Source organism: Sus scrofa, chromosome 18 (assembly GCF_000003025.6).
Source record: "Sus scrofa isolate TJ Tabasco breed Duroc chromosome 18, Sscrofa11.1, whole genome shotgun sequence".
Lineage (NCBI taxonomy): Eukaryota > Metazoa > Chordata > Mammalia > Artiodactyla > Suidae > Sus > Sus scrofa.
In genome coordinates, this window is record NC_010460.4 from 6,325,506 (window position 1) to 6,349,331 (window position 23,826).

The 23,826-nt window shown below is 53.8% G+C and overlaps 2 protein-coding genes across 10 annotated transcripts; one reads left to right on the forward strand and one right to left on the reverse strand.

The window, feature by feature from the left end:
- TMEM176B (transmembrane protein 176B) lies at positions 8,915–23,382 on the forward strand. Of its 6 annotated transcripts, none has more exons than XM_021078749.1 (7): positions 8,915–8,936; positions 19,218–19,402; positions 20,339–20,449; positions 20,747–20,803; positions 21,033–21,245; positions 22,334–22,453; positions 23,085–23,382. In XM_021078749.1, the coding sequence occupies exons 2-7, from the start codon at positions 19,223–19,225 to the stop codon at positions 23,172–23,174; spliced, it is 771 nt and encodes a 256-aa protein (XP_020934408.1). In that variant the 5' UTR covers positions 8,915–8,936; positions 19,218–19,222; the 3' UTR covers positions 23,175–23,382. The 6 variants fall into 6 exon arrangements, with proteins under 6 accessions (XP_020934408.1, XP_003484042.1, XP_003134603.3 ...); XM_003483994.4 differs by lacking the exon at positions 8,915–8,936 and adding an exon at positions 17,109–17,214 and having other exon boundaries at positions 23,085–23,381; XM_003134555.6 differs by lacking the exon at positions 8,915–8,936 and adding an exon at positions 17,189–17,603 and having other exon boundaries at positions 23,085–23,381.
- Positions 12,330–17,098, reverse strand: TMEM176A (transmembrane protein 176A). Of its 4 annotated transcripts, none has more exons than XM_021078755.1 (7): positions 16,990–17,098; positions 16,047–16,254; positions 15,467–15,577; positions 14,372–14,428; positions 13,991–14,203; positions 13,130–13,240; positions 12,330–12,629 (listed from the first exon to the last, which is right to left on the reverse strand). In XM_021078755.1, the coding sequence occupies exons 2-7, from the start codon at positions 16,236–16,238 to the stop codon at positions 12,582–12,584; spliced, it is 732 nt and encodes a 243-aa protein (XP_020934414.1). In that variant the 5' UTR covers positions 16,239–16,254; positions 16,990–17,098; the 3' UTR covers positions 12,330–12,581. The 4 variants fall into 4 exon arrangements, with proteins under 4 accessions (XP_020934414.1, XP_020934413.1, XP_020934410.1 ...); XM_021078754.1 differs by having other exon boundaries at positions 12,330–12,948; XM_021078751.1 differs by lacking the exons at positions 12,330–12,629; positions 16,990–17,098 and adding exons at positions 12,672–12,867; positions 16,567–16,694.

Here is a 23,826-nt window from a genome sequence, read left to right on the forward strand (position 1 = left end):
CTTTATAAGGGTAAGATTTAGATCTGGCTTTAGAAGGCCAAGGTCAGGGAGGGCAGAGAGACAGGGTGGAGGACAGTCAGGCCAGCCCACGGAAGGTAGATCAACAGGGCTGATAAGGTGGAGGGAGGGGTGAGGCCCCACTGTAGAGGGATCCAGGTCAGGGATCCAAGAAGCTCCAAGAAGATGCTGACGGCAGCACAAAGTGAACAGTTAATTGAGGCCAAAGTCTAAGATGCCTGATTCCAGACTTAACTCTTGCTGACTCCTGTTCCTTACACTTACTGTTGCTCTTTTTTTTTTTTTTTTGGTCTCTTTAGGGCTGCACCTGCGGCATATGGAGGTTTCCCAGGCTAGGGATCCAATGGCAGCTGTAGCTGCCAGTCTACACACAGCCACAGCAACTTGGGATCCGAGCTGAGTCTGTGACCTACACCACAGCTCAGGGCAACACCAGATCCTTAATCCGCTGAGCTAGGCCAGAGATTGAACCTGTGTCCTCATGGATGCTAGTCAGGTTCATTAACCGCTGAGCCACAATGGGAACTCCTGCTCTTTTTTTTTTTTGGCCACCCCTTGTCATATGGAGTTTCCTGGCTGAGGATCAGATCTGAGCCACACTTGTGACATACACCACAGCCTCAGCGACACCCAATCCTCTAGCCCCCCAGGCTGGGCCAGGATTGAACCCGCGTCCTGCTGGTGCAGAGACACCTCGAATCCTGTTGCACTGCCGTGGAAGCTCCTTGCTGTTGCTCTTTTAGCCTCTTTCTTCTTGCACAGCTCCCCACTGACGGAAAAAGGAAGCGTTCTGGCCAAAGGCTTATTTCTCTCAAAGCAAATGCCTTTTGTGGTTGTGAAGTGCTATCTATAAACTGGAGGGAGAAGACGGAATAGAGGCTGTACAGCCACCACACCATCAAAATTCCACCCAGGCTCCAGCCAGGAATCCAGCGGACCAGACCAACAGCAGAGAAATGGACTCCAGCACAGATGAAGCCCCCAGGACAGAGTCAACGCGAGAAGCTGTTCAACCTCAAAATAAACAGAGTCAAAGGAACTGGTAAAATTTAACCTGGTGACCTAAATCCTCCTTTCCTGTTTCCCAAGCCCCCTCCCCCTTTTCCTTGGGACAACACGACCCTAACTATAAAAAAGCCCTCAGCCCAATAGCTGCGGGGGGGCCTGAGTTCTCTCTGCCTAGTGGGCCCAGCCACTAGGTCATTAAGCCTGCTTATAAGCAGGTCAATAAGCCTGCTTGCTCCAGGAGGACGCAGGGTCGAACCTTGGCCTTGGTCAGTGGGTTAAGGACCCAGCATTGCTGTGAGCTGTGGTGTAGGTCGCAGATGTGGTTCGGATCCTGGATTGCTGTGGCTGTGGTGTAGGCTGGGAACCTCTGTACGCCGCAGATGCAGCCCTAAAAAGCAAAACAAAACAAAAACAAAAACAAAACCCGCTTGCCATCTCACTGCTCCAGTCTCTGTCTCCTTCAACTCCGCTGTTCTAACAAGCAGTGCTATAGCACCTGGGTCTGGAGGGAGGCTTTGGACTCAAAAGGCAGCTCCGAGCTGGTTTTCCTAGAGGGCGGTGGCCACAGGAAACCCTGGGGCTATTTGAAAGCCCACACCCCAGTCTGCAGGCAGCAGGTGCAGGAACCTGGTACGGGGCCCAGGTCTGGGCCACTGGCCCCTGGGTGCTACTGCCTCTCCTCTCCTTCTCTGCCTTCCTGCTGAAGTCTTGGAATGATTTTATAGACAGTAAGAAAAAGAAAATATCTATTATCCTACATTATCCACAGTATCCAGGCGCAAAGCTCAGATTAACCAACAGAGAATCAAGCTCTGGCTCTGCGGGGTCCATGTCCCAGCTCCATGGCCAAGTTCCGTCCTTTTTACGCCTTGATATGTTCTCCATGAGGATTGAGTGGAGTTTGTTACTTATTTATCTTTCTCTTTTTTTGGCCCAGGGGGGCATGTGGAGTTCCCAGGCCAGGGATCAGATCTGAGCCATAGTTTCAACCGAAGACCTAGCTGGGGCCGTGCCTGACCCCCTGAGCAAGGCTGGGGATCGAACCAGAGGCCAGAGGACCTCCCCAAGTTTCGTCCATCACTGGATTGTTCTGTTGCTTAAGGGGGGGCCACGGTCCTGCTCTTTCTTGGGTCGGCCCCTCAGGCCGTCACTGACACGCACACCAGATGCTCAGGGCATCTGCCTGTTCCAGCGGCGGGAGCCCCACAATGCTCCCTGGTCTCTCCAGAGATGTCCAGCTGCTCGTTGTCCTTGAGGGTCCTTCTCTGTGCCCTTGTTTTTCAGAGTTTTGGTTCCTTTTTCTTTTTGTTTTTTGGCCAGAGCCCCAGCATGAAGACAGGAATCGACATTGCGCCACAGCAGTGAAAACCCCGAATCCTTAACCCACTAAGCCACCAGGAAACCCCCAGAGTTTTGGTTTCCAAGTGAGGCAGCCACAGCACGCAGGTCTCTCTTTCGATTTCATTGACGGGGAAAACGGTGGCTGAAGGATGTCACTCAGACCTTAATGATGTTGTCAGCGGAGGACCCATGAAGCCCCTGGAGCTTCAAGCCCCGGACGTAGGCACAGTGGGTAGTTCTGGCCTGCGGCTTCCCACGCGAATGACCTGGGCAGAGGTCTGTACTACTCGTGCCCTGGGGTCTCACCCCTGCTTCAGATTTGCTGCACTGGGAGCAGGGCCTTGGCTTCCAGGTTTTCAAAATCTCTGCAGGGAGATTCTAAGGTGCAGAAAGAATGAGCATCGTTCACGTAGTGGCTCCATGGATATATGGGTGCTTGTACACAAGTACTCTGATTGTTTTGGAGAAATTAGTTTTTTTTAAGTCAAACAGCAGTTTATCCTAAGTTGAAGCCTCTGGTTGTTTTTTGTTTGTTTGTTTTGTTTTTTTCTGCAGTGCCTGTGGCATGTGGAAGTTCCCAGGCCAGGGATTGAACCCACACCACAGCATTGATGGAAACTACAATAGTGACAACCCTGGGCCCTTAACCCACCGAGCCACCAGGGAACTCCGGGTCCTCTTTTTTTGTTTTGTTTTCTTTTTCGGCTGCCCCGAGGCATATGGAGTTCCCAGGCCAGGGATCAGATCCACTGCAGCTATGGTAACTCGGGACCCCACTGTGACAGCTGGAGGATCAAACCTGTGTCCTTGGTGCCACAGAGATGCTGCTGATCCCATTGGGCCACAGCGGGAACTCCATTTTTTAAAATTCTAGATTCTAAGGGACTGAAACTTTCCCTTGGTACTTCCTGTGATGCAGAAGTGCTGGTGAGTGCCCAGAAGAGCCAGCCAGACAGCCGGTGGGCACCTTCACAAGGAGAGGAGGCCTGAAGATGGCCTGGCTGGGAACCCAGGAGAGGGACCTCAGAGAGGCAGACCTCACCCTGACCTCCATCCCGCATCCTCAGCACACAGGCCAGGCCGGGGCCTCTGCCTTGAGTCACAAGGCACCATCTGTGGGGTTCGGGGCACACACCGAGGTTGGGGACTCTTCTGCTTGCCTAGGAAGGAAAAGCCATGTGATGCTGGGATTGGCAGAGGGCCAAGGAGACCCATCCAGCCTAGAATCTTGAGGGACCTCTCAATCAAGGAAGGGATCATGAGCCAAGGAATGTTCTAGAAAATGAAAAAACAAGGAAATAGATTGTCCCTGGAAGGAACAAGTGGCTCTCTCCTTGCCCTTAGCTCAGTCAGCCTCATGTTGGGCCTCCAACCCCCAGACTTGCAAGAGAGTAATTTTTTTTTTTTTTCTTTTTAGGGCCACACTCATGGCAGATGGAAGTTCCAAGGCTAGGGGTCGAATCGGAGCTACGGCTGCCAACTGACACCACAGCCACAGCAACGTAGGATCTGAGTTGCATCTGGGACCTATAATACAGCTCATGGCAACGCCGGATCCGTAACCTACTGAGTGAGGCCAGGGATACTAGTTGGATTCGTTTCCACTGTGTCTCAATGGGAGCTCCCGAGAGTAAATTTAGTTTTAAGACACTAAGTATGTGGCGATCTTCCATATGCCATAAATGCGGCCCTAAAAAGCAAACAAACAAACAAACAAAACCAGACAAAGGGCAGTTAATTCTAGCATTATCTTTAAGACTGTCCTTGGAGGTGAACAATATGAAGAAAAAAAATATAAAACCCTGGTACTGGTATAGATTGAGCAACGGAGGTGAAATTCAGCGAAATGATTAACAGACTCTAGGGGACTCTAGGGCTTCCCCTACCCGTTGGGACGTTTCCTAGCTGTGTGGCCTTTGGCAAGTGACTTAACTTCTCTGAGCCCTAGTTTTCTGTTTGTAAAATGAGGATAATGCTAGTCGGCGCTTCATGGGGTTGCTGTGAGGATTATAATAAATGAGGTAAAGGTATTGGGTCACCGTACAGTACTTGGTACAGTGCCTGGCAAGCGGCTGATGCTGAAGAAAGGTACAGCATCCTCTCGGAGTAGGAGAGTTACCCAGGGAGTTGCAGGAGTCCCAGGAGGGGACCGTAGACAGACAGGGAAACCTAGGGAACTTTGGGAGATCACTGTAAGTTAGTAACTGCTCAAGAGGGCCATCAGGGAGTTCCTGTCATGGCGCAGCGGAAACGAATCCGACTAGGAACCATGAGGTTGCAGGTTCAATCCCTGGCCTCGCTCAGCGGGTTAAAGATCCAGCGTTGCCATGAGCTGTGGTGTAGGTTGCAGACACGGCTCGGATCTGGCATTGCTATGGCTGTGGTGTAGGATGGCAGCTACAGCTCCGATTCAACCCCTAGCCTGGGAACTTCCACATGCTGCGGGCGAGGCCCTACAGAAAAAAAAAAAAAAAAAAAAAAAAAAAGGCCATCCTAGTGAGGCAGGCTTTCTTGGCTAGTGGAGGCATAAGCTCTGCCTCAGCCCCTTGGGTGGGGTGAGGCCTGCATTCTGGTTCAGACCTAGGGCAGGAGTTTAAGGACCACCCTTCCGCTGATTTGAATAAGCACAGTCCTAGTTTGACCTTATAGGGTCACGCACTCACTCACCAGCTCCCCAGGAGGAAGGGGAGGCGGTCTCTCCCCGCCCCCACTCCCCTTGGATGGTAAAAAGGTAGCCCACCAGATCCTGGGCCAGAGCTTCCTTCCCTGACTGCTTGCATCTCTCACAAGACTCCTATTTTTTTTTTTTTTAATATATAATGATTTTTATTTTTTTCCATTACAGCTGGTTTACAGTGTTCTGTCATTTTCTACTGCGCAGCAGGGTGACCCAGTCACACAGACATGTATACACTCTTTTTTCTCCCATTATCCTGCTCCATCATAAGTGACTAGACAGAGTTCCCAGGGCTGCACAGCAGGATCCTGTTGCTAAGACTCCTACCTTAATAAGTCTATTCGTTGCCTATCACTTTGTCTCCAGCTGAATTCTTTCTGTGCTAAGGTACAAAGTCCAGACAGCAGGTGAGTGATTCTGATTTAAAACCTGTGGGTTCAAGTTCCAAGTGCTGTCAGTTTCACAGTTGTTGCTCACTGGCCTACTTCTCAATACACTGCTTATCTGTACTCACGGCGTGTGCCATCCCTCCAATGTCTGTCTGTCTGTCAGTCCTTCCTTCCCTCTCTTCTCTCTTTTTCTTTTCAGGGCCGAACCTGTGGTACATGGAGGTTTCCAGGCTAGGGGTCAAATCTGAGCTGCAGCCGCCGGCCTACACCACAGCCATAGCGACTCAGAATTCAAGCTGCATGTACAACCTTGCTGTAGCTCATGGCAACGCCGGATCCTTAGCCCACTGAGTGAGGCCAGGGGTGGAACATGTGTCCTCAAGTCACTAGTCATGTTCTTTTTTTTTTTTGTCTTTTTGTCTTTTTGTCCTTTTAGGGCCGCACCCGTGGCACATGGAGGTTCCCAGGCTAGGGGTCGAATTGGAGCTGTAGCCACCGGCCTACACCAGAGCCACAGCAACACAGGATCCAAGCCGCATCTGCAACCTACACCACAGCTCACGGCAACGCTGGATCCTTAATCCACTGAGCAAGGCCAGGGATCGAACCCGCAACCTCATGGTTCCTAGTCGGATTCGTTAACCACTGAGCCACGATGGGAACTCCACTAGTCATGTTCTTAACCCACTGAGCCACAACGGGAACTCCCCTCCAAAGTTCTTTAAAATGAATGTTAAGTGTCTATCTTGAGTCCAGACTCTTTGGAGTCTCAGACCTCTATCTAGCACCTCATCACAGGAATGCCCTCCTGTCTGCCTGAAACTGAGCACGAGCCAGTGGGGCTTCTGGGCACAAAAAGCCTTTCTGTGTCTCCATTTTTTTTCTTTGTTTTTGGGCTTTACTCGTGGCATGTGGAAGTTCCCAGGCCAGGGATTGAACTAGAGCCACAACAGCAACCTGAGCCACAGCACTGACAACGCCGGATCCTTAACCCACTGAGCCAAAGGGGAACGCCCCACCTTTCTTGCGTGTAGGATCTAGGCTTCATTCAGCCTCTGTGACCTTCCTTGTGTTCCCAAGGGTAGGTTCAAACAGTTGCCAGGAGGGGAGCGGATGTGAAGACAAGAGCCTGGGAGCCGGTCCTGGTTCCCCTTAAGGGCTCATAACATTATCTTTGAGCTCTTCTGCAGAACAAAACCCCTTAGCAAATGGAAGCTATTAATCATGTGATGAAGCCTTCTTCATTCCAGAAAGAAGGTTGTGGTGAAATACTCTCAAGGACCACCAGAGCCACTCCCTGGGCCACTAACACCAGATTTTGGAAGGGTCTAAGCCTGCATCTACCCTGACCCTGATCTGTGGCCCTATTTTCCACTGCCAAACTCCAAGAGCCTTTCCGATTCCCACCCAGAGGAGGGCACCATCTCTAGGGCATTAGTCTGCTGTGGCCTCCTTTGCCTGGCAAGGCAATAAAGCTATTTTTTCTCCACCCCAATCCCTGCGTCTGTGTTTCCATTCATCCCCAGTGGACAGAGGCTGAGTTTCAGCAACACAGATCCTCCAGAGGCCCATGGCTGGGGTCCGAGGGCTTCTACGGTCGGCTCCTATTAGGTCCGCAGCCACCGCAGCATTACCTGTGAACTCTCATCACCCTTCTGCCTGGAATATTCCACCCAGCCCTCCCATCTGGGCTTCCCTGCCTTTGACAAATATTGTTGCCCTTGACACTCCCCAGGCTATGGCCCCACCTGGCGTTGGATATTCGTAGCTGGAACCTCTGCCTTCTGTCCCCGCTTCCTCAGTGCTGCGCTCAAAACTGGCATATTGTAGATATTGTTTGGATCACAAATGACATGGATGCCAGGGTCAAAGGAGAATGAAGAAGAAGAGAAGGAAAACTCAGCGTGTCAATTAGGGTCTTGATGGGAAACAGATGGGGGGGCGGTGGAGAGAGTTTAAAGAAGGGACCATTCACCAAGGTGGGGCAGGGGTTGGGGGATTGGCCAGGGGAGGTGAAGCCTTCGATGGCGAGGCCAGCTGCACTTGGAAGCCACCTTCGTCACTGCATCTGAAGGGGCAAGGGGAGGGCGTGGCCCCGAGAACATGGGGAGACTTGTAGGACAGGGCCACCTGACAAGATCTGTGGCCCTTAGTGGGACGCTGCGATGCCAAGCTGGAGTCTGGCACCGAGGGAGCCAGGGCACCAAATACCTTGATCTCATTCACCTGCCAGGGCCACCTATTGGCTCAACCCAGCCCAGCCCATGACACAAGGGAGCCTGTGAATGTGGTCCAGAGAGACCAGCCTGCCAGGCCACAGGGCGGGGTGAGAAGGGTGGAGAGACCCTCTAGAGGCCCGGGGGGACCCCGTCCAGCACCGGTGGGCATCCTGCGTTCCTGTGCACAGACCAGGCCCAGGCCCCAGAATCGGAAGACCGAGGAAGGGAGATAAGTTCTCTCGCCCAAGGGAACATCATGTCCTTTCTTCGGGCTTCATCTTTTTCAACCAGAACAGCAACGGAGGCACCTAAGCAAGTCCGGACCCTCTTCCGGGCCTGGCATGAGCCACACCGGATTCGCAGACTCTCCGTGATCGGCTCGCTTCTTCCACCGAGGCCTTCCCGCGGTGAGCCAGGGCTCCCTTAGGAAAGCAACCGAGAGCGGGGACGAGTTTCTGTTGCTCACGGTGGTCAAGAGTGGGCACATGTTCCGCTGCCAACTCAAGAGTAAACTGTAGGTACTTCTCTCTTATTTTGGTCTTCAGGTCGGACCGCGTGCTCTGGGAGGAGGGGGAAGGCTCATAAATCCGGTCCTTAGGGCAGAACCTAATTGGTCTCCATATCTTCTATTCTGAGCACCCAAATTCCACCCATTCGGGCAGAAAGCCTTATGCCCAGAATCATGGGCGAGACTAATTTAAAGAATTGGGAGTCCCAGAGGAATTCTGTGCCACTTCGACCCAGCATTTTTCTTCCCCAGGGAATGGAGTTATGGGGAAGCTCATTCTATTCTGATCAGGCAAAGGCAAAGAGCATTGCTCAGTCAGACGGAGAGGGCAAAAAAAAAAAAAAAAAAATCTTCTCGTGATGGAAACTCTTCAGATTTACTTTCTTAGTGACTTTTCAAGTTTGCCATACAGTGGTATTGACTGTGGTCCCATTCGGTACATCTCATGACTTATTTATTAATAACTAGACGTTATTAATAAATAACTTGATTCCCCCCCCTTTTTTTAGGGCTGCACCTTCAGCCTATGGAAGTGCCCAGGCCACGGATTGAATCCAAGGCACAGCTGCGAGCTGTGCCACAGCTTTGGCGATGCTGGATCTTTAACCCACTGTGCCACAGTGGCGACTCCCATGACGGCATGAGTCTAACCAATTGCCTCAAACAGCCGGTGGCAGCGGCACCCATGTTGGAGGAGGGGATAAAAAAAAGTCATGACGTCTTGGCCCTTACACTTCAAGGTCACCTGGGTCAGCAAGGCACAGGACCGTCCCATGGTGAGTAGTTCCCTTTCCAGGACCCACAGTGTCGGCCACGGGGCAGGTATTAGAAGATATTTGTTCAATAATGCATGAAGAAATTTCAGGAGTTCCCTGGTGGTGCAGCAGGTTAAGGACCTGGCATTGTCACTGCAGCAGCTCAGGTTGCTACTGTGGCCCTGGGTTTGACCCCTGGTATGAAAACTTCCACATGCTGCGGATGTGGCCAAAAAAAAAATTTGTTTTCACAGAACTGTGTGAAAAAATTAACTTTTTCCCTCCTGGTTTCTCCTGAAGAACACCTTTTGTAGCCACTAGATGGCAGGGTTAATCACATCAGTTGGGTTTGTTGAGGGAATTCCGGTGTGGAACCAGGCAATTGAATTTAATCTTGTTTTAATTGTTTTTGAACTTATTAATCAGTAAGTTTAAAAAAATATATTGTGGGGAGTTCCCATTGTGGCTTGGTGGGTTAAGAACCCAACATAGGATGGGGTTTTGACCCCCTGGACTCACTTGGTTAAGGATCTGGCGTTGCTGTGACTGTGGTATAGGCTTCAGCTGGAGCTCCAATTTGACCCCTAGCTGGCAGCTTCCATATGCAGCAGGTCCAGCCATTAAAAACAAACAAACAAACAGCCCCAAAAACGTATTGTGGAGTTTCCTGGTAGTGAAATGGGTTAAGGATCTGGTATTGTTACTGCTGTGGCTCCAGTCATTGCTGTGGCTCAGGTTTGAACCCTGGCCTTGAAACTTCCACATGTTGCATGTTGCAGGTGAGGCCAAAAAAAAAAAAAAAAAATAGGGAAAAAACCCCCCATAATATCGTAAGAAATATTTGGAAGGTAAAACTGAACGATCCTAGTGGATTTCTTGCTTCCTCAAGCTAAGAGATGGTATGAATTTCTCTTCTGCAGTGTTTTGAAATCAGTCCTTTTAAGGCTTGACTGGATGAAAATTCTTTCTGTTCTTCATTCAGATAAATAAATGTCAACTCGGTTTGCCCTTCTGCTCAGAAGGGGTCTTGACTGTCAGAATGTGGCAGCCCTCTGTTTATTGCCTCTGGCAGATCTAAGTCTCTGAGACTGATCCTGGCATAAATCCTCCCCGGAGCTTCTGTTCCCCTTGGCTTCCGTCTCCCTAGTTACCCTCCCTCCTTCTGCTCCAGGGGGTCCTAGATCTTCGGTTTTTCTTCTGTAGCAAATCAGACATCTTGCCAGCCCTGCTTCTGTTTTTTTTTTTTTTTTTTAAAGCAATTTGCTTATTTGAAAATACTGCCAAAATCACAGGCTTACCTCAAACATGTTCCTGTTTTAAAGGAGAAGATGAATGTACATATCTGGAAATGACTTGGACATATTGAGATAAGGATTGACAAATAATCCCCAATTTATCTCATTATCATTATGAAGTATCATGATAGTAAAACTGACCTTTGTTTTTCTGTGTACAGGTCCGTGAGGTTTTGTTTTTTGTTTTTTATTTTTATTTTTTTTTCTTTTTAGGGCCGCACCCGCGGCATATGGAAGTTCCCAAGCTAGGGGTCCAGTCAGAACCACAGCTGCCGGCCACAGCCACAGCAACACCAGATCTGAGCCGCATCTGTCACCTACACCACAGCTCATGGCAACACCGGATCTTTAACCCACTGAGGGAGGCCAGGGATTGAAACAACATCCTCATGGATCCTAGTTGAGTTCATTTCTGCTGCGCCACAGTGGGAACTCCCAGATGCTGGTTTCAATTCTGGGCTCTCTGAATCCATGCTCCTACTTCCATCACAGCCTATTCAGATTAACCATACACGTAGTCAAAATAAATGATTCATGTTTTGTCCAGAAGTTTTAGGTATTTTTTCCTTCTCTCTCTCTCTCTCTTTTTTTTTTTTTTTTTTTTTTGGCCACTCGTGGAGCATTCGGAAGTTCCTGGGACAGGGATCAAACCCATGGCACAGCAGCGACCTGAGCTGCAGCAGTGACAACGCCGGATCGTTAACTCACTGAGCCACCCGGGAATTCCCCAGGTAATTTTTCCTGGGACGATTACTTAGAGTTTGTACTTCATCATATTGTTGGATGGCTTATTTGTTTATTTATTTTTGGTCATGCCTGTTGCATGTGGAAGTTCTGGGGCTGAAGCCACAGCTGTTACCAGAGTCTCATCAGGGACAATGCTGGGTCCTTAACCCTCTGAGCCATGAGGGAACTCAAGGATGTCCTAGCTTTAAAAGACTAAAAGATTTCTGGAGTTCCCGTCGTGGCGCAGTGGTTAATGAATCCGACTAGGAACCACGAGGTGGCGGGTTCGATCCCTGGCCCCACTCAGTGGGCTGAGGATCCGGCGTTGCCCTGAGTTGTGGATGTAGGTTGCAGACGCGGCTTGGATCCCAACTTACTGTGGCTCTGGTGTAGGCCGGTGGCTGCGGTTCCGATTCGACCCCTAGCCTGGGAACCTCCATATGCTGAGGGAGTGCCCCGAGAAATGGCAAAAAGACAAAAAAAAAAAAAAGACTAAAAGATTTCTGAAATGATTGCTTTTTTTTTTTTTTTTTTAACATTTTAGAGCTGCACCTGTGGCATATAAAAGTTCCCAGGCTAGGGGTCAAAGCAGAGCTACAGCTGCCACCTAAATCACAGCCACAGCAACATGGGATCCAAGCTACACCTGCAGGCTACACCACAGCTTATGGCAATGCCGGATCCTTAACCCACTGAGCAAGGCCAGGGATAGAACCCTCATCCTCATGGATACTAGTTGGGTTCTTTACCCGCTGAGCCGTGATGACAGGAACTCCTTGAAATGACTGCATGTGGGTATTATCTTATCTACTTACTCTTTCCAAACAGTCAAAATAAAAAATCCAACTCTCGGAGTTCCTGTCGTGGCGCATGGTTAACGAATCTGACTAGGAACCATGAGGTTGCGGGTTCGGTCCCTGCCCTTGCTCAGTGGGTTGACGATCCAGCGTTGCCGTGAGCTGTGGTGTAGGTTGCAGACGCGGCTCGGATCCAGCGTTGCTGTGGCTCTGGCGTAGGCCGGTGGCTACAGCTCCGATTCAACCCCTAGCCTGGGAACCTCCATATGCCGAGAGAGCGGCCCAAGAAAAGGCAAAAAGACAAAACAAAACAAAACAAAAAAATCCAACTCTCAAATCAAGTATTCGCCCTCTTAAATCTGAATTGTAGGGAGCAAGCCTCAGAGTCTCTGTTCCTTTTATCCTTCGTCTGCAGACCTTTGGACCTACAGTCCCAGAACCAGCCTCGAACAGAGTCTGTTTTCAGGGCTGGCAACTCTAGACCCACCAGGCAACGGGGAGTGGGAGCGGCTTCGTAGTTTTGCTGTTGGCACCTTCTCCTCCGCCGTGCCCTGCCCACCCCCCGCCCCAGCCGAGAGAAACTCCATGCCAGGAGCTGGGAGCAGCGTCAGGAGAGTTTATTAACATTGCTCAGGAGGAGACACGAAGCAGGCAGGACGGTGAAGCTGAGCAGGAAACGGGCAAGAGCAGCTCAGACGGCTGGTGGAGCGGGGCGGTGGCCAGGCTGTAGGGGAAGGGTAGGTGGGGCTGGGGGGGGGGCCTCCCTCTGCCCCGAGTTTTCTCCCAGGAGGCAGAGGTGGGACCCATCCAGGTGGAGCTCCAGGTCTGAGTCCTCTGGAGGGGTGGGGCTAGATTTCACCACTCGCGGCAGTATCTTCCAGGAGAAGGTCTCCCTTCTAAGGGCAAAGGCAGGATGAGTCAGCTGGGGGCAGAGAGAGGGCGCAGGCTTCGTTCTGGAGCCTGTCAGATCCAGCATCAGCCTCTCGGTACCTGATGCGGCAGAGCCCTGAGGTCCCGCTATGGACGCAGACTTCCCTGGCTTCCTGGAGTCTTTGGATGGGGTGCCACTTGCTCAGGGACAGGGGCTCCCTGGGCTGAGCCACCACTGGGGTAGAAAGACAGGAATGCGAGTTCCTGCGGTGGGGCAGTGGGTTAAGGGTCTGGTGTTGCCCCAGCTGCCCTAAGTCGCAGTTGCGACTTGGGTACCTCCACATGCTGGGCTCGGGCGTGGCAACAAAAAAAAGAAAAAAAAAAAAGGGAGAGAGAGGAATGACGCGCCCTTGAGACTCACTGTACTACTGACCCTTTTCTCCTCCCCAAACCACCCGCTGTCCACGCCCATCTCCCTGGACAGCCCCCTGCCCCCAACACACAGTCACGTGCTGGAAGGGCTCACCTCCTTCTGTTGGTACCTCCTCCAGCAGCACAGACACAGGGGGACCAGAGACGCCAGGAGCAGCAGAACCCAGACACCTAATAGTATGACTTGAAGGCCTGTGAACATGGCCTAGGACAGAGGCATGAGAGGGGCTGTTGCCCTCTGGGCTCTGTCTCCATGCGTATGGGGCATGGGGTCACCCTCCACCCCATTTGTCCCCGAGTCTGTGGCTTCCAGGGAATGGGGGGCTGAAGAAAGAGCCCCAAGGGCGTGGGGGGGTGTCAGTGGGAATAGCATGCAGAGAGCAGCTAGAACCCCTCTTCTCGGGCCTCAGTGTCCTCATCTGAACAGCCTCGGGCTTGGGCCAGGATCTGGTTCCCTGACAACCCTGAGACTTGACAGAGTCCAGGGAGAACATGTGTTTAACAGCTTCGCACCCTTCACCCCTTTGCAGCATTAGCTCATTGTTTGTGGTTTCAATGTCTCTATTTCCCTTGAACCTGCTGTAACACCCTCAACCGCAGGAATGGCTTCTCTTTTGTTCAGGGTCACGGCTGTGGTGACCGCCATCACACCTGGGGCAGAACAGTGCACACTCTTTTTTTTTTTTTTTTTTTGGCCGTTACATGGCACTGGAGTTTCTGGGCCAGGGGTCAGATCCGAGCCGTAGTTGTGACCTAAGCCTCAGCTGCGGCAATGCTGGATCCTTACCCCACTGCGCCAGGCTGGGGATCGAACCTGCGTCCCAGCGCTCCCAAGATGTTGTGTCACCATGGCAACTCCAAGCTCACGCTCTTTCGGATGGACTGCCTCACCCTCAGCCATGGTGTGGCCCTCCCGGTCCACCACCCACTGCCGTGCTTTTGGCGGCCCAGCTACCTTCAGCTTGTCCAGGTACAAGATGCACAGCTGTTGTCTGCTGACATCTGGATTTGGGGTGCCGGGGGGCCAGGTGGGACCCCAGGGTGGAGAGACATCACAGATATTGTCATAAAAAGAATAGTGGTACTGGTTGAAATTTGCAGCTGCAATGACGATGGCGGCAGTGGCCGTTGAGAAAGCTGTCAGCGCGAGCGCGGTCCTTAGCAGGGCCTGGAGGGGTCAGGACACAGACAGACCTTGGGGACTCAGTCTCTTCTAGAGCCCAGCCCAGGGCTGAGAGGGGGAACCCCAGTGGAGCTGGCCTGTGACGGGGCAGGAGGCTTGGGGTGGCCTCCAGCTCTGGGCCTGGCGTCAAGCCCTGCCCTTCCCCGAGCTCACCCAGTAGATGCCACCGCGTTTCTCATACACGAAGGCGACAACTCCAGCCAGCACAGCCTGGGGAGAGAGGCAAGCAGCTGGGTTAGCACGGAGCGTGCCAGCTGCCTGCTTCCCTTGCTCTCCCCAACCCCCGCCGCGAAAGCCAACCCTCTGGCTGGCCCTTCTCCCGAGCCCTCCATGCGGCCCCGAGGTTTTGAGCTAAGCTCTGCTGTGTCTGTGAGATAACAGTGAGGGTACCGAGGCCTGACTTAAACTCACGAGACGTCAGGACCCTCTGGTTTCGTGACAAGGAAAAATGTGTCTGGGGAAGCCAGGCCTGAGCCCTCCTCGCCTTCTCCAGAAGCACTCTTTTTAAGCAAATCACCAGGGGCTTCATGGAGGCCCCAGGGTGGCAGGTGGGAGCTCCAGGTTGTTGGAGAAGCTCTCAGCTCAGGATGAGTGTCTGCTGTCTTGGGGGTAGGGGCCTGTTCCAAGGTGCTCCGCCACCCACCCGGAGGACAGGAAGTCTGGTGGATCAGAACCCTGTTTGACGATTCTATAGCTAATCTCAGTGTTTTGCCACCTGGGGGTGGGGTGGGTGCTGTGTGTGTGTGTGTGTGTCTCTGTGTGTGTGATTCCTTTTGATTTCTCTCTCAATAAATATGTTTTACAGTTGTCCTGTGAGCATGGTCCTGCCAGAGGGCATCTCTGCCCTACCCTTACCCAGCCACCAGGCTCCTCCTGCAGTCAGCACCCACCCATCTGCTGATGTGAGCACTGCTGTTCTCTGACACCCATTGCCTGAGGCCCACTGGGTGCAGGGGTGCGCCTCCCCCATCCAAATGCAAGCCTCTGGAGCCGAGCTGGGTCCTAGATCTTTAGCTGGTTTGCTGTTGAAGGTGGGGAAGCCTGGGGCGGGGACCCGGGAGAGCTGACCAGTGACTGGCCCTCCCAGCCCTTAGCTCGGCTAGTTTCCCATCTGTCGAAGCAGGGCCTCGGCCTGGAGGGCTTGGAGTCCTTTTAGTGGCCAAGTCTACCTTCTGATGGGGTCCATGGTGGTGGTCTCTCACCTCCGACAGGAGGTCCATCTGCCCGCCCTCTTGCCGCCCCACTCACCACAGCCCCGGTCCAGATGGGAGCTCCCGATTCCCGCAGGGTGGTGGAGCGGGAGATGTAGAGGAAGCCTCCCAGGACCCCACTCAACACCCCCAGCACGATCTGCACCACCTGAAAGATGAAAAACCCAGGGAGTTCCTGCTGAGTCCCGGTGGGTTAAGGATCCAGTGTTGCTGCAGGTGTGGCAGAGGTCGTGGCTGAGGCTCAGATGCTATTCCAGGCCCAGGAGCAACCCTCTGCACCTAAGTCTGAGGATCTGCCACTCCAGGTATGAGTGGTTAGAACCCACAAAGAGGAGGGGAGAGGACGTGGGGGAGAGGAGGGCGGGGGGATGGCTCAGGGCTCCACCAGCTGGGATTCGAAGGGGTCAGCATCTCCTCTGTCCCCCTGTAGCCCACAGCCTATCCTGCCGACAGGTTTTATGAGGAAGGCCAGTAAGCGAGGGAAGAGCCAGACCTTACAGTCTGGGAAGAAGATAAAACTGGCTCCGCATCCTGAGCCAAGAGGAGGGGGCTTCCCCTTCCCCGTCGAGGGAGCCTGGGCCCCGTCCACACCCCACGAGGCAGGCAGCCCTACTCACCCAGGAGGCCACCAGCAGCCGGCTGCTGCCCAGGGTCTGGGACGCAGTGCGGGGCTGCAGGACCAGGGGCTGCAGCAGGGAGCACCCACTCAGCAGGAGCTTGGCCAGACCTGACTCCTGGTGGACGTGCACCTCGATGCGGTTGGGCTGGGGAGCCCCAGGCCCCGCCTCCCCACTGTCTGAGGTTCCCATGCCTGCAGACACGCTCCTAGGAGGAAGGAAGGGGGCGTCGGGGAGGAAAGGTTGGCAGGGGGTTTCTACAGGTTTCACGGAAGCTGGGGACTGGCAGAGACCCTGACACCTGGGACTGTCTCGAGGGGTGTCGCCGAAGAGATGCCTGTGCTGTCACCGCAGAGCCCACCCAAGCCTCTTCTTCACCCCAGAGCTGCTGTGCCTCCCTGTCTCCAGGGGCCGGACCAGGCGGTCCCCGGAGCCCTCATCTCGCCCCGTCCTGCTCCCAGCCCACTGGAGACCTTGGCGCCCACCCTCTCCTCCAGCGCCCTCAGGCTGCGGGGCAGACCTGAGTCCTGGCTGATGGTGGAACTTCTATTGAGGCAGCTGCTTCCCAGCTGAGCCCAGGACCCACCCCACCCCTGCCAGCTGCTAAATCTCTCTCTCTCCACCAGTGGCTACTCAGCCCGACACGGCAGTTCAAACTGCCCTGTCCCCCAGCCCCTGCCCCGAGCCCCTGCATGAGGGACCATGTCCTGGGTTGAGTTGGAAGTCAAAGGTCAGAATGACTCAGCATCAATGGCGGGGGGGACAGGGATGGGTATCTGGCCTCCAATCCTGCCTCCTTCCTGGAGTTACCTCTTCTACGCCGTGGTTGGTCCCTCCCTCCTTCCCTGTCCACAGCACATTCTAGGGGACTATTGAGGGTGGGGAGGGGTCTTATGAGAAGGGACTCTGGGGAAGGGCCGCCTGGGCTGTAGGCCTGCCTCACCTGTTCTCTTCGGGGACCGGGGACCGGGGACCGAAGGCCAGCAGTCTGGATGTGATGCAGGGCTGGGGAAAGCCACTAGGGCAGAGAACTGGGCAGAAAGGGGCGGGAGTTGGTGGAGAGCCAGAAAGGGAAGGGTGAGGCCCCTCCCCATCACGGGGTCCCTCCAGGGTTTTTCCGGCTTCCAGGTTCGCTGGGCTCCGATGCCCTGGAAAGCACAGGAACCAGGTGGGTGGCCTGGGAGACCTCAGGGCTCACCAGCCTTGGGGAAAACCTATGAGGCTGTCCTTTCCCTTCCCCCACCTGGGCAGGTGCTTTCCGAAAAGGATGCGCCTGTGTCGTGAGCGTGTGCGCCCCGGGGTGCGTGTCCTCCGAAGAGGTATGAATGGGCCCATGTGTGCGTGTGCGTGTGCTCTGCCTCCTCCGGCTGCCTGATGATCTGCTCAAGACCGAACACCCCCTCGAGGGGCCCCTTTGGCCCAGCTGTTTTCTGGGAAATGAACATGCCGAAGGTCAGGCCCTCCTTCCTCCACCCCTTTCTTCTGCGGCTCCTACCCGCTGGCCTGTGCTTCTGCTCTGCTCTGCTCTGCTCAGTGCTGGCTCCCATCAGACAGCAGGTGAGCCTTCACAGCCCCCGGGGTCCCCCTCCCAGGAGACTCGCGGCCGGGTCTCCTCTCTCTTTCTCTCCAGGAGCCTCCAAGACCAGTCCCCAGTGCCCCCTGGCCTGTCTCCCAGGGTGTCTTTCCCCTCCCATTCCTGGTTCCCCTAGGAGCTCTCGGGAGAAGGGATGCAGTAGATGGAGGATGTGGCCCAGAAAGATGGCTGGGGAGGGCGGGGGCCCATGCCTGGCCACGTCAGCCCAGCTCTCTGTTATCTTTACTCTGGGCGGGGAGGCTGAGGTTCAGGTGATTTTTCGGTGAGAGGTCCTTCGATAGCAAAGGCCAAATGTGGATGGCCTAGGGCGTAGCAGGGGTCCTGGCTCTCTCTCCCTAGCTTCTGGGGCATGGGGAGGAGCCGGGTAGAGGAGAATGTCCAGCCTGGAGTCAGGGTGGCATGGGAGGGACTCTTCAGGGGGCTGGCCTGGCTCAGAGGAAGAGCAGGAAGCTAGGCTGATCTGGGACTGGAGGTGGTGGTGATGAGGGGGGGTAGCGGTGGTACCCAGGGGGTTCAGAGGGAGCACAGTCAAGGCACAGTCAAGGCTGTATCATGATGCCGACTCCTGGGCGCCAAGGAAGACTTGGTTAGAATCTGGGCTGGGCTTCCTTGTGTGGGTCTGGGAACAAGTCTGAACCTCCTCGTGCCTCTGCAGAATTGTTAAACACCTGTCCTTCACCCCTCAAAAAAGGCCGGGTAGGTGAAGAGGGAAACTGCTCTGAAAAGTACATCAATACAAACGGAATGATTTAAGGCTTACTGTTGTTGCTGGTGTTATGAGAATTGGTGTTAATAATATGATGTAGGAGTTCCCTTGTGGCGCAGCGGGTTAAGAACCTGGTGTTGTTACTCCAACGGCTTGGTTTGTTGCTGCGGCCTGGCCCAGGAACTTGGGCATGCTGCCAATGCAGCCCCCCTCCCCCTCAAACTTTATGATTACCTGTAGAGGGTCTCTTTTGGAGCTAGGCAAGGTGATTCTAAAGTGTGTAAGGAAAAATAATCTAGCAAAAATGCCCTTGAAAGAAAAAAAGTACCAGGGGGTGGGGTCAGGCAAAAGCTCAGCTAAATATTAAACTCTATATTCATCATTAAAATTACGGTGATCAGACCTACCAATGGGCAGACTAAAGACTAAACAGAACATACACTTCAGAAGGTCATTGTCTGGGAGTTCTCGTCCTGGCTCAGCAGAAATGAATCTAACTAGCAGGTTTGATCCCTGGCCTCGCTCAGTGGGTTAAGGGTCTGGTGTTGCCGTGAGCTGGAGTGTAGGTTTCAGACGTGGCGTGGATCCCACGTTGCTGTGGCTCCGATTCGACCCCCAGCCTGGGAACCTGTTGGCAGCTGCCGTAAAGGCTGATGGCAAGGGCTGAACTTCAGGTCACAGGATGAAAACTCTAGAGGTGATGCCGATTTGCATCCCAGACGGAGGTCACTGTGACGTCGATACCTGCTCTGGGGCCACCCTTTGGATCTTGACCGGGAAACTCTTTTCTCTCCCTGCGTTCATGCGATGTGTTCCTTTGCATGTTACCTACTTTCCAGACCTCTCATCTGTACATCCACCTCCCCGGCAGGCAGGATGGTCCAGGACACGTTGACGGTGCGCGGCATCGAGGTGACCCAGCCCACCCACATCGACATCCACATCCACCAGGAATCCGCCTTGGCACTGCTGCTAAAAGCCGGGGGCTCCCTGGTGGAGCGCCTTTCTCACCGTCCGCCCAAGGCCAGCACGAGCTATGGACAGTTGACACTCGGGGTAAGAGTGGGCTGGCTGGAGAGGCGGGTTAGCGAGGTGACACAGGGGAGGGTAGCACGCCTTCAGAAGGAGGCCAGAAAAGGAAGGGGGTGGAATCCTCATGAAAATTCACTATGGGTATCCTGTCTTGTTTGGGACGTTTTGCCGCAGAGATTTGGATGGAAGGGAATGATGGGCTTCTAGGCTGCAGCGTGAGCAGTCCCAGCCAGAGGCGGGGGATGAGTGAAGAATCCCTGCAGGCTGGTGTTTTCTGTTTGTTTGTTTCTTTGGGCTGTGCCCGGGGCACCTGGAAGTTCCCGGGCTAGGGATCGAATCCGCGCCACAGCACGGGCATCCTGGCGGCTGTTAATTCAGAGTAACCGAACCAGAGTAAAGAGAGTGGGACTCATGGCGGAAGGTCCTGACACAGGCCTGACGTGGTCCGTGCCAGCCCGGGGGTGGGGGCGGGAGGGGAAGCGCGGGAGCAAAGCCTGCCCAGTACAGGAGCCTCACATCAGGGGGACATGCCCCCGTGCCAGCACCTTGCTTAGCCGCTGGCTGGGCGGCCACCCAAGCGTGTGCCCTCTGCTGGAAAGATGAAGGGCCCCTCAAGGCACCGCCCACCCTGTGCTGTCCGCTAACCACCCTCCTTCCTTGCAGGGTGTCTTTGTGACCCCTGGACAGGATGTTGGGCTTCCCAAGGGAAAATGAGGAGGAAAAAGCAGGCGTCCTCAGGCGGTATTTAGGAAAAGTGAGATTTAGGAAAAAATGAAAGATAAGTCAGAGGGATGAGAGTGAATCAGGACGGGCTGCTTCCTGGAGGTTAAGGGGGTAGACCTTCCAGACTCAGAGCTGGGAGGAGTCAAGGCAGAGGAGGAGGAGGGGGAAGCCACTTAGGTGGAAGCTCCTAGGCGCGAGGGCTCATGGGAAGGGGTCTGGCTTTCCCGTCTCTGGCAGGTGACGCAGGTGCTGCTGGGGGCTACCAGCTGTGCCGTTGGAGCCCTTCTCTACCTGGGCTACGGGACTGATCTGCGTGCCTCGGGCTGTGCCTTCTGGGCAGGCTTTGCGGTAAGTAAGGAAGGGATTGTGAGCTCTGTGGGAGGCCAGGGGTGATGGACCAGGGGAAAGAAATTTCCTTTGGATCTGGCTCAGGGATTGGGGGAGAGACCAAAGACTCAGAGTCCAAATGCCCCACACCTGGAGAAAGCCACCCTCCATTCTCCTTTTTAAGGCCTGGCTGGGGAGCGCGCAGCAGGTGTAACAGGAATTTGAATCGGCTGTTCTGGGGATTGTTGGGAGAAGGGTGATGGGAGGTCATTTCGAGAGAGTCATTTGGAGGACTTTGCTGGTTTCTTCTCTTCCTAGGCCATCGTGGCGGGAGCCGGGGCCATCGTCCATGAGAAGCACCAGGGCAAACTTTCAGTGCGTCTTGGGCATCCTCTGTGCCTCACCTTGACCTCTGCTGCCTCTTCTGTCTGCATTTTTCTGCCCTTATTTTCTGCCTTCTCCCCCTTGGTTTCCAATATCCTGGGATCTTTCCTGGAGGGATACGGGGGGTTTCCTGGACCAGGAAACTGGGAAAGAGGGGCCTGGGACCCCACAGCTCTGCCATCCACAGAGGAAGGCTGCATCCGCAACTTCTTTCTTCCAGGGCTTCGTGTCAGGTCTGCTCACGCTGGCGGGCGCTGCCACGGCCGTGGCTGCCGTTGTCCTTTATGTGAATAGCTTAACCCGGGAACCTGACCGCCTCTTCAACATTGGCTCCATGTGTGATTCCTTAGTCCCCACCACTGAGTCCCCACACGGGGACTCCTATTCATCATGGGAGGAGGATCGCTGCAGAGCCCACATGAAGATGGTGGTGGTGAGAAAGGAGAGTCCAGCCTTCTAGGGATGCAACGCAGCTATGAACTGGGGCACTGGCGGGCAGAGGCTCACTGAGCTTGGACCGCATCCTAGGTCTTTGGTTTTAACTTAAGCTGAAGACATTGTTCAGATCCTCAATGCGTGAGAATTCCCTGAATCAAAGGGGCTGAGGAGCAAAGAGGAGACATTCAGGAGACAAGCTCAGGAATCTCCCTCCGTCTTTTCTGGCATGTGGTTGTCATCAGTTGTCTCTTGCTGCCTAACACAGCACTGCACGACAGGGTGGCTTCATGCTACCAATTCTTATTGGTAGCATTCTGTGGGTTGACCAGGCTCGCGATCAGATGTCAGTTGGGAGTGAAGTCATCCAGGAGCTGCCATCAGCCAGGGAGTCTCCAGTGGCTTCTCCATGTGGCTTGGGCTTCTCGTAGCCCAGATACTAGGTTCCAACAGGGACTATCCCATTGTGAGCATTTCAAGAGGTACGAAATGCAAGCAGCCAGGCCAGTTAAGGGCTACTGCCCCAGAGCTAGCATACTACCACCTCACTGCCTTTTAATTTAATTTAACTTAATTTTTGTCTTTGTAGGGCCACACCCGCAGCATGTGGAAGTTCCCAGGCTAGGGGCTGAGTCAGAGCTGCAGCTGCTGGCCTACACCACAGCCACAGCCACCCAGGATCCGAGCTGTCTCTGTGACCTACACCACAGCTCACGGCAACACTGGGTCCTTAACCCACTGAGTGAGGCCAGTGATTGAACCCGTGTCCTTATGGATCCTAGTTGGGTTCACTGCTGCCGCGCCACCACGGGAACTCCTCCACTGCCTTGTATTGATCAAAGCATCCCCAGGCCCTTCCAGATTCTAGAGGGTGGAGCAATAGACCCCACCTTTTCAGAGGGGGTGGTAAGGTCACGCTGCAGACAAGCAAATGGGGTGGAATTGGTGGCTGCCACCATAGTTGGAAAATGCAGTCCACTTGGTGGGAAGTGGTTAGTTGGACGCCCTCTGGGGTGGCAAGGTGACAGTAAGAGCAGAATCAGAGGAGGGGCACCTGATCTAACTTTTTTCTTCCTTTATCTTCAGGACTTGTTCCTAGGAATCCGTGTTCTGCTCCTGGCTGTCTCTGTCCTGCAGAGCCTTGTGGCCTTGGCGTCCCTGGGCCTGGGTCTTCAGAGCTTGTGCAGCCCGGCTCCTCAAGCCCTGGTGAGCTGTTAGGAAGGCACTGGGGAAACGGGGGCTGGTGGGGATTGGGGCGGGGTGGGACATCGGGGCCGGGACCCCGCTCAGCAGTGGTCGTGCCCCACCTCACTCAGCTTTTCTCCTGTGCTTGGCTTCCCTCTCGGATGATGTGACCTCAACACTGTGTTCTGGGCGGACGTCTGCCTCTGCCTGCCCCTGCTCTCTGCTCTTTTCTGTTCTCGGTCTTGTCCAGCTTCCCTTCCGCCTTCACCTTTGCCTTCCCTCCTTCTTTTCTGCATTATTATTAATTTTGCTTTTTAGGGCTGCACTTGTGACATATAGAGGTTCCCAGGCTAGGGGTTGAACAAGACCCATAGCTGCCGGCCTACACCACAGCCACCGCAACACAGGATCCGAGCCGCATCTGCAAACCACACCACAGCTCACGGCAACACCAGATCCTTAACGCACTGAGCGAGGCCAGGAATCGAACCTGCAACCTCATAGTTCCTAGTCGGATTCGTTTCCACTGTGCCACGGTGGGAACTTCACCCTCCTTCTTTCTTTTGCCGGATTTCCAGGTCTAAGGCGCTAACTCTGCCCCAATCCTTTTCCTCCCAAGAATTGATTTTCCTCTGTTTTTATTCCCCCCCAGGATGAGGAAGGGTCAGAGAAGCTACTAGGGGAGAATTCAGTGCCTCCCTCCCCCTCCAAGGAGACCACCACGGCTGTCATTGTCCTGTGAGCAGCCAAAGACCCTGCCGGGACAGTCTACGCTCCCAGGGCCACTGCCCTGTCCCCCCATTGCTTCCTGTGGTGACACCCTCCCTTCCCCTCCACCCCTCACCCGAAGTTCCCTCTCCAGGTCCTCAGTTCAATGAACAGGTATTGTCGCATGTCCCCCAATGCTGATTAAACAGAAACAACCACAACAAATACGTTCGTGCAGAAAGGATGTGGTCTCCCTTTGTTGATAGACGTGGAGTGTTGATATACATGGAATTAAAAGAGTTATTTGGAGTTCCCGTCATGGCGCAGTGGTTAATGAAGCTGACTAGGAACCATGAGGTTGCGGGTTCGATCCCTGGCCTTGCTCAGTGGGTTAAGGATCCCGTGTTGCTGTGGCTCTGGTGTAGGCTGGCAGCTACAGCTCCAATTAGATCCCCTACCCTGGGAACTCCATATGCCGCAGGAGCGGCCCTAGAAAAGGCAAAAAGACAAAACAAACAAAAAACCAAAGGAGTTATTTATTACAAGGTCCCAATAAGATTAAATTTAAATTTGCGTCCCGCTCTACATGCCAAGTGTGAAAACTCCCTTTTATGAGTTCCTTCTGTTCCAGGTAAAGGGAGAAGAGCTCTCTAAACTTAGAATCTTTTTTTTTTTTTTTTTTTTTT

What these genes read in the sequence shown, in the direction of transcription:
- TMEM176A (XM_021078751.1), bottom strand. Translation starts at nt 16,238, where the DNA reads ATGGGAACCTCAGACAGTGGGGAGGCGGGGCCTGGGGCTCCCCAGCCC. An exon ending in CCATCTGGACCGGGGCTGTG is followed by an intron (nt 14,429 to 15,466) that starts GTGAGTGGGGCG and finishes CTCTCTCCCCAG; the next exon opens with GCTGTGCTGGCTGGAGTTGT. An exon ending in GGAGGTACCAACAGAAGGAG is followed by an intron (nt 12,868 to 13,129) that starts GTGAGCCCTTCC and finishes GCCCCACCGCAG; the next exon opens with GAACTCGCATTCCTGTCTTT.
- TMEM176B (XM_003134555.6), top strand. Translation starts at nt 17,372, where the DNA reads ATGGGCCCATGTGTGCGTGTGCGTGTGCTCTGCCTCCTCCGGCTGCCT. An exon ending in TGGCTCCCATCAGACAGCAG is followed by an intron (nt 17,604 to 19,217) that starts GTGAGCCTTCAC and finishes CCTCCCCGGCAG; the next exon opens with GCAGGATGGTCCAGGACACG. An exon ending in ATGGACAGTTGACACTCGGG is followed by an intron (nt 19,403 to 20,338) that starts GTAAGAGTGGGC and finishes CGTCTCTGGCAG; the next exon opens with GTGACGCAGGTGCTGCTGGG.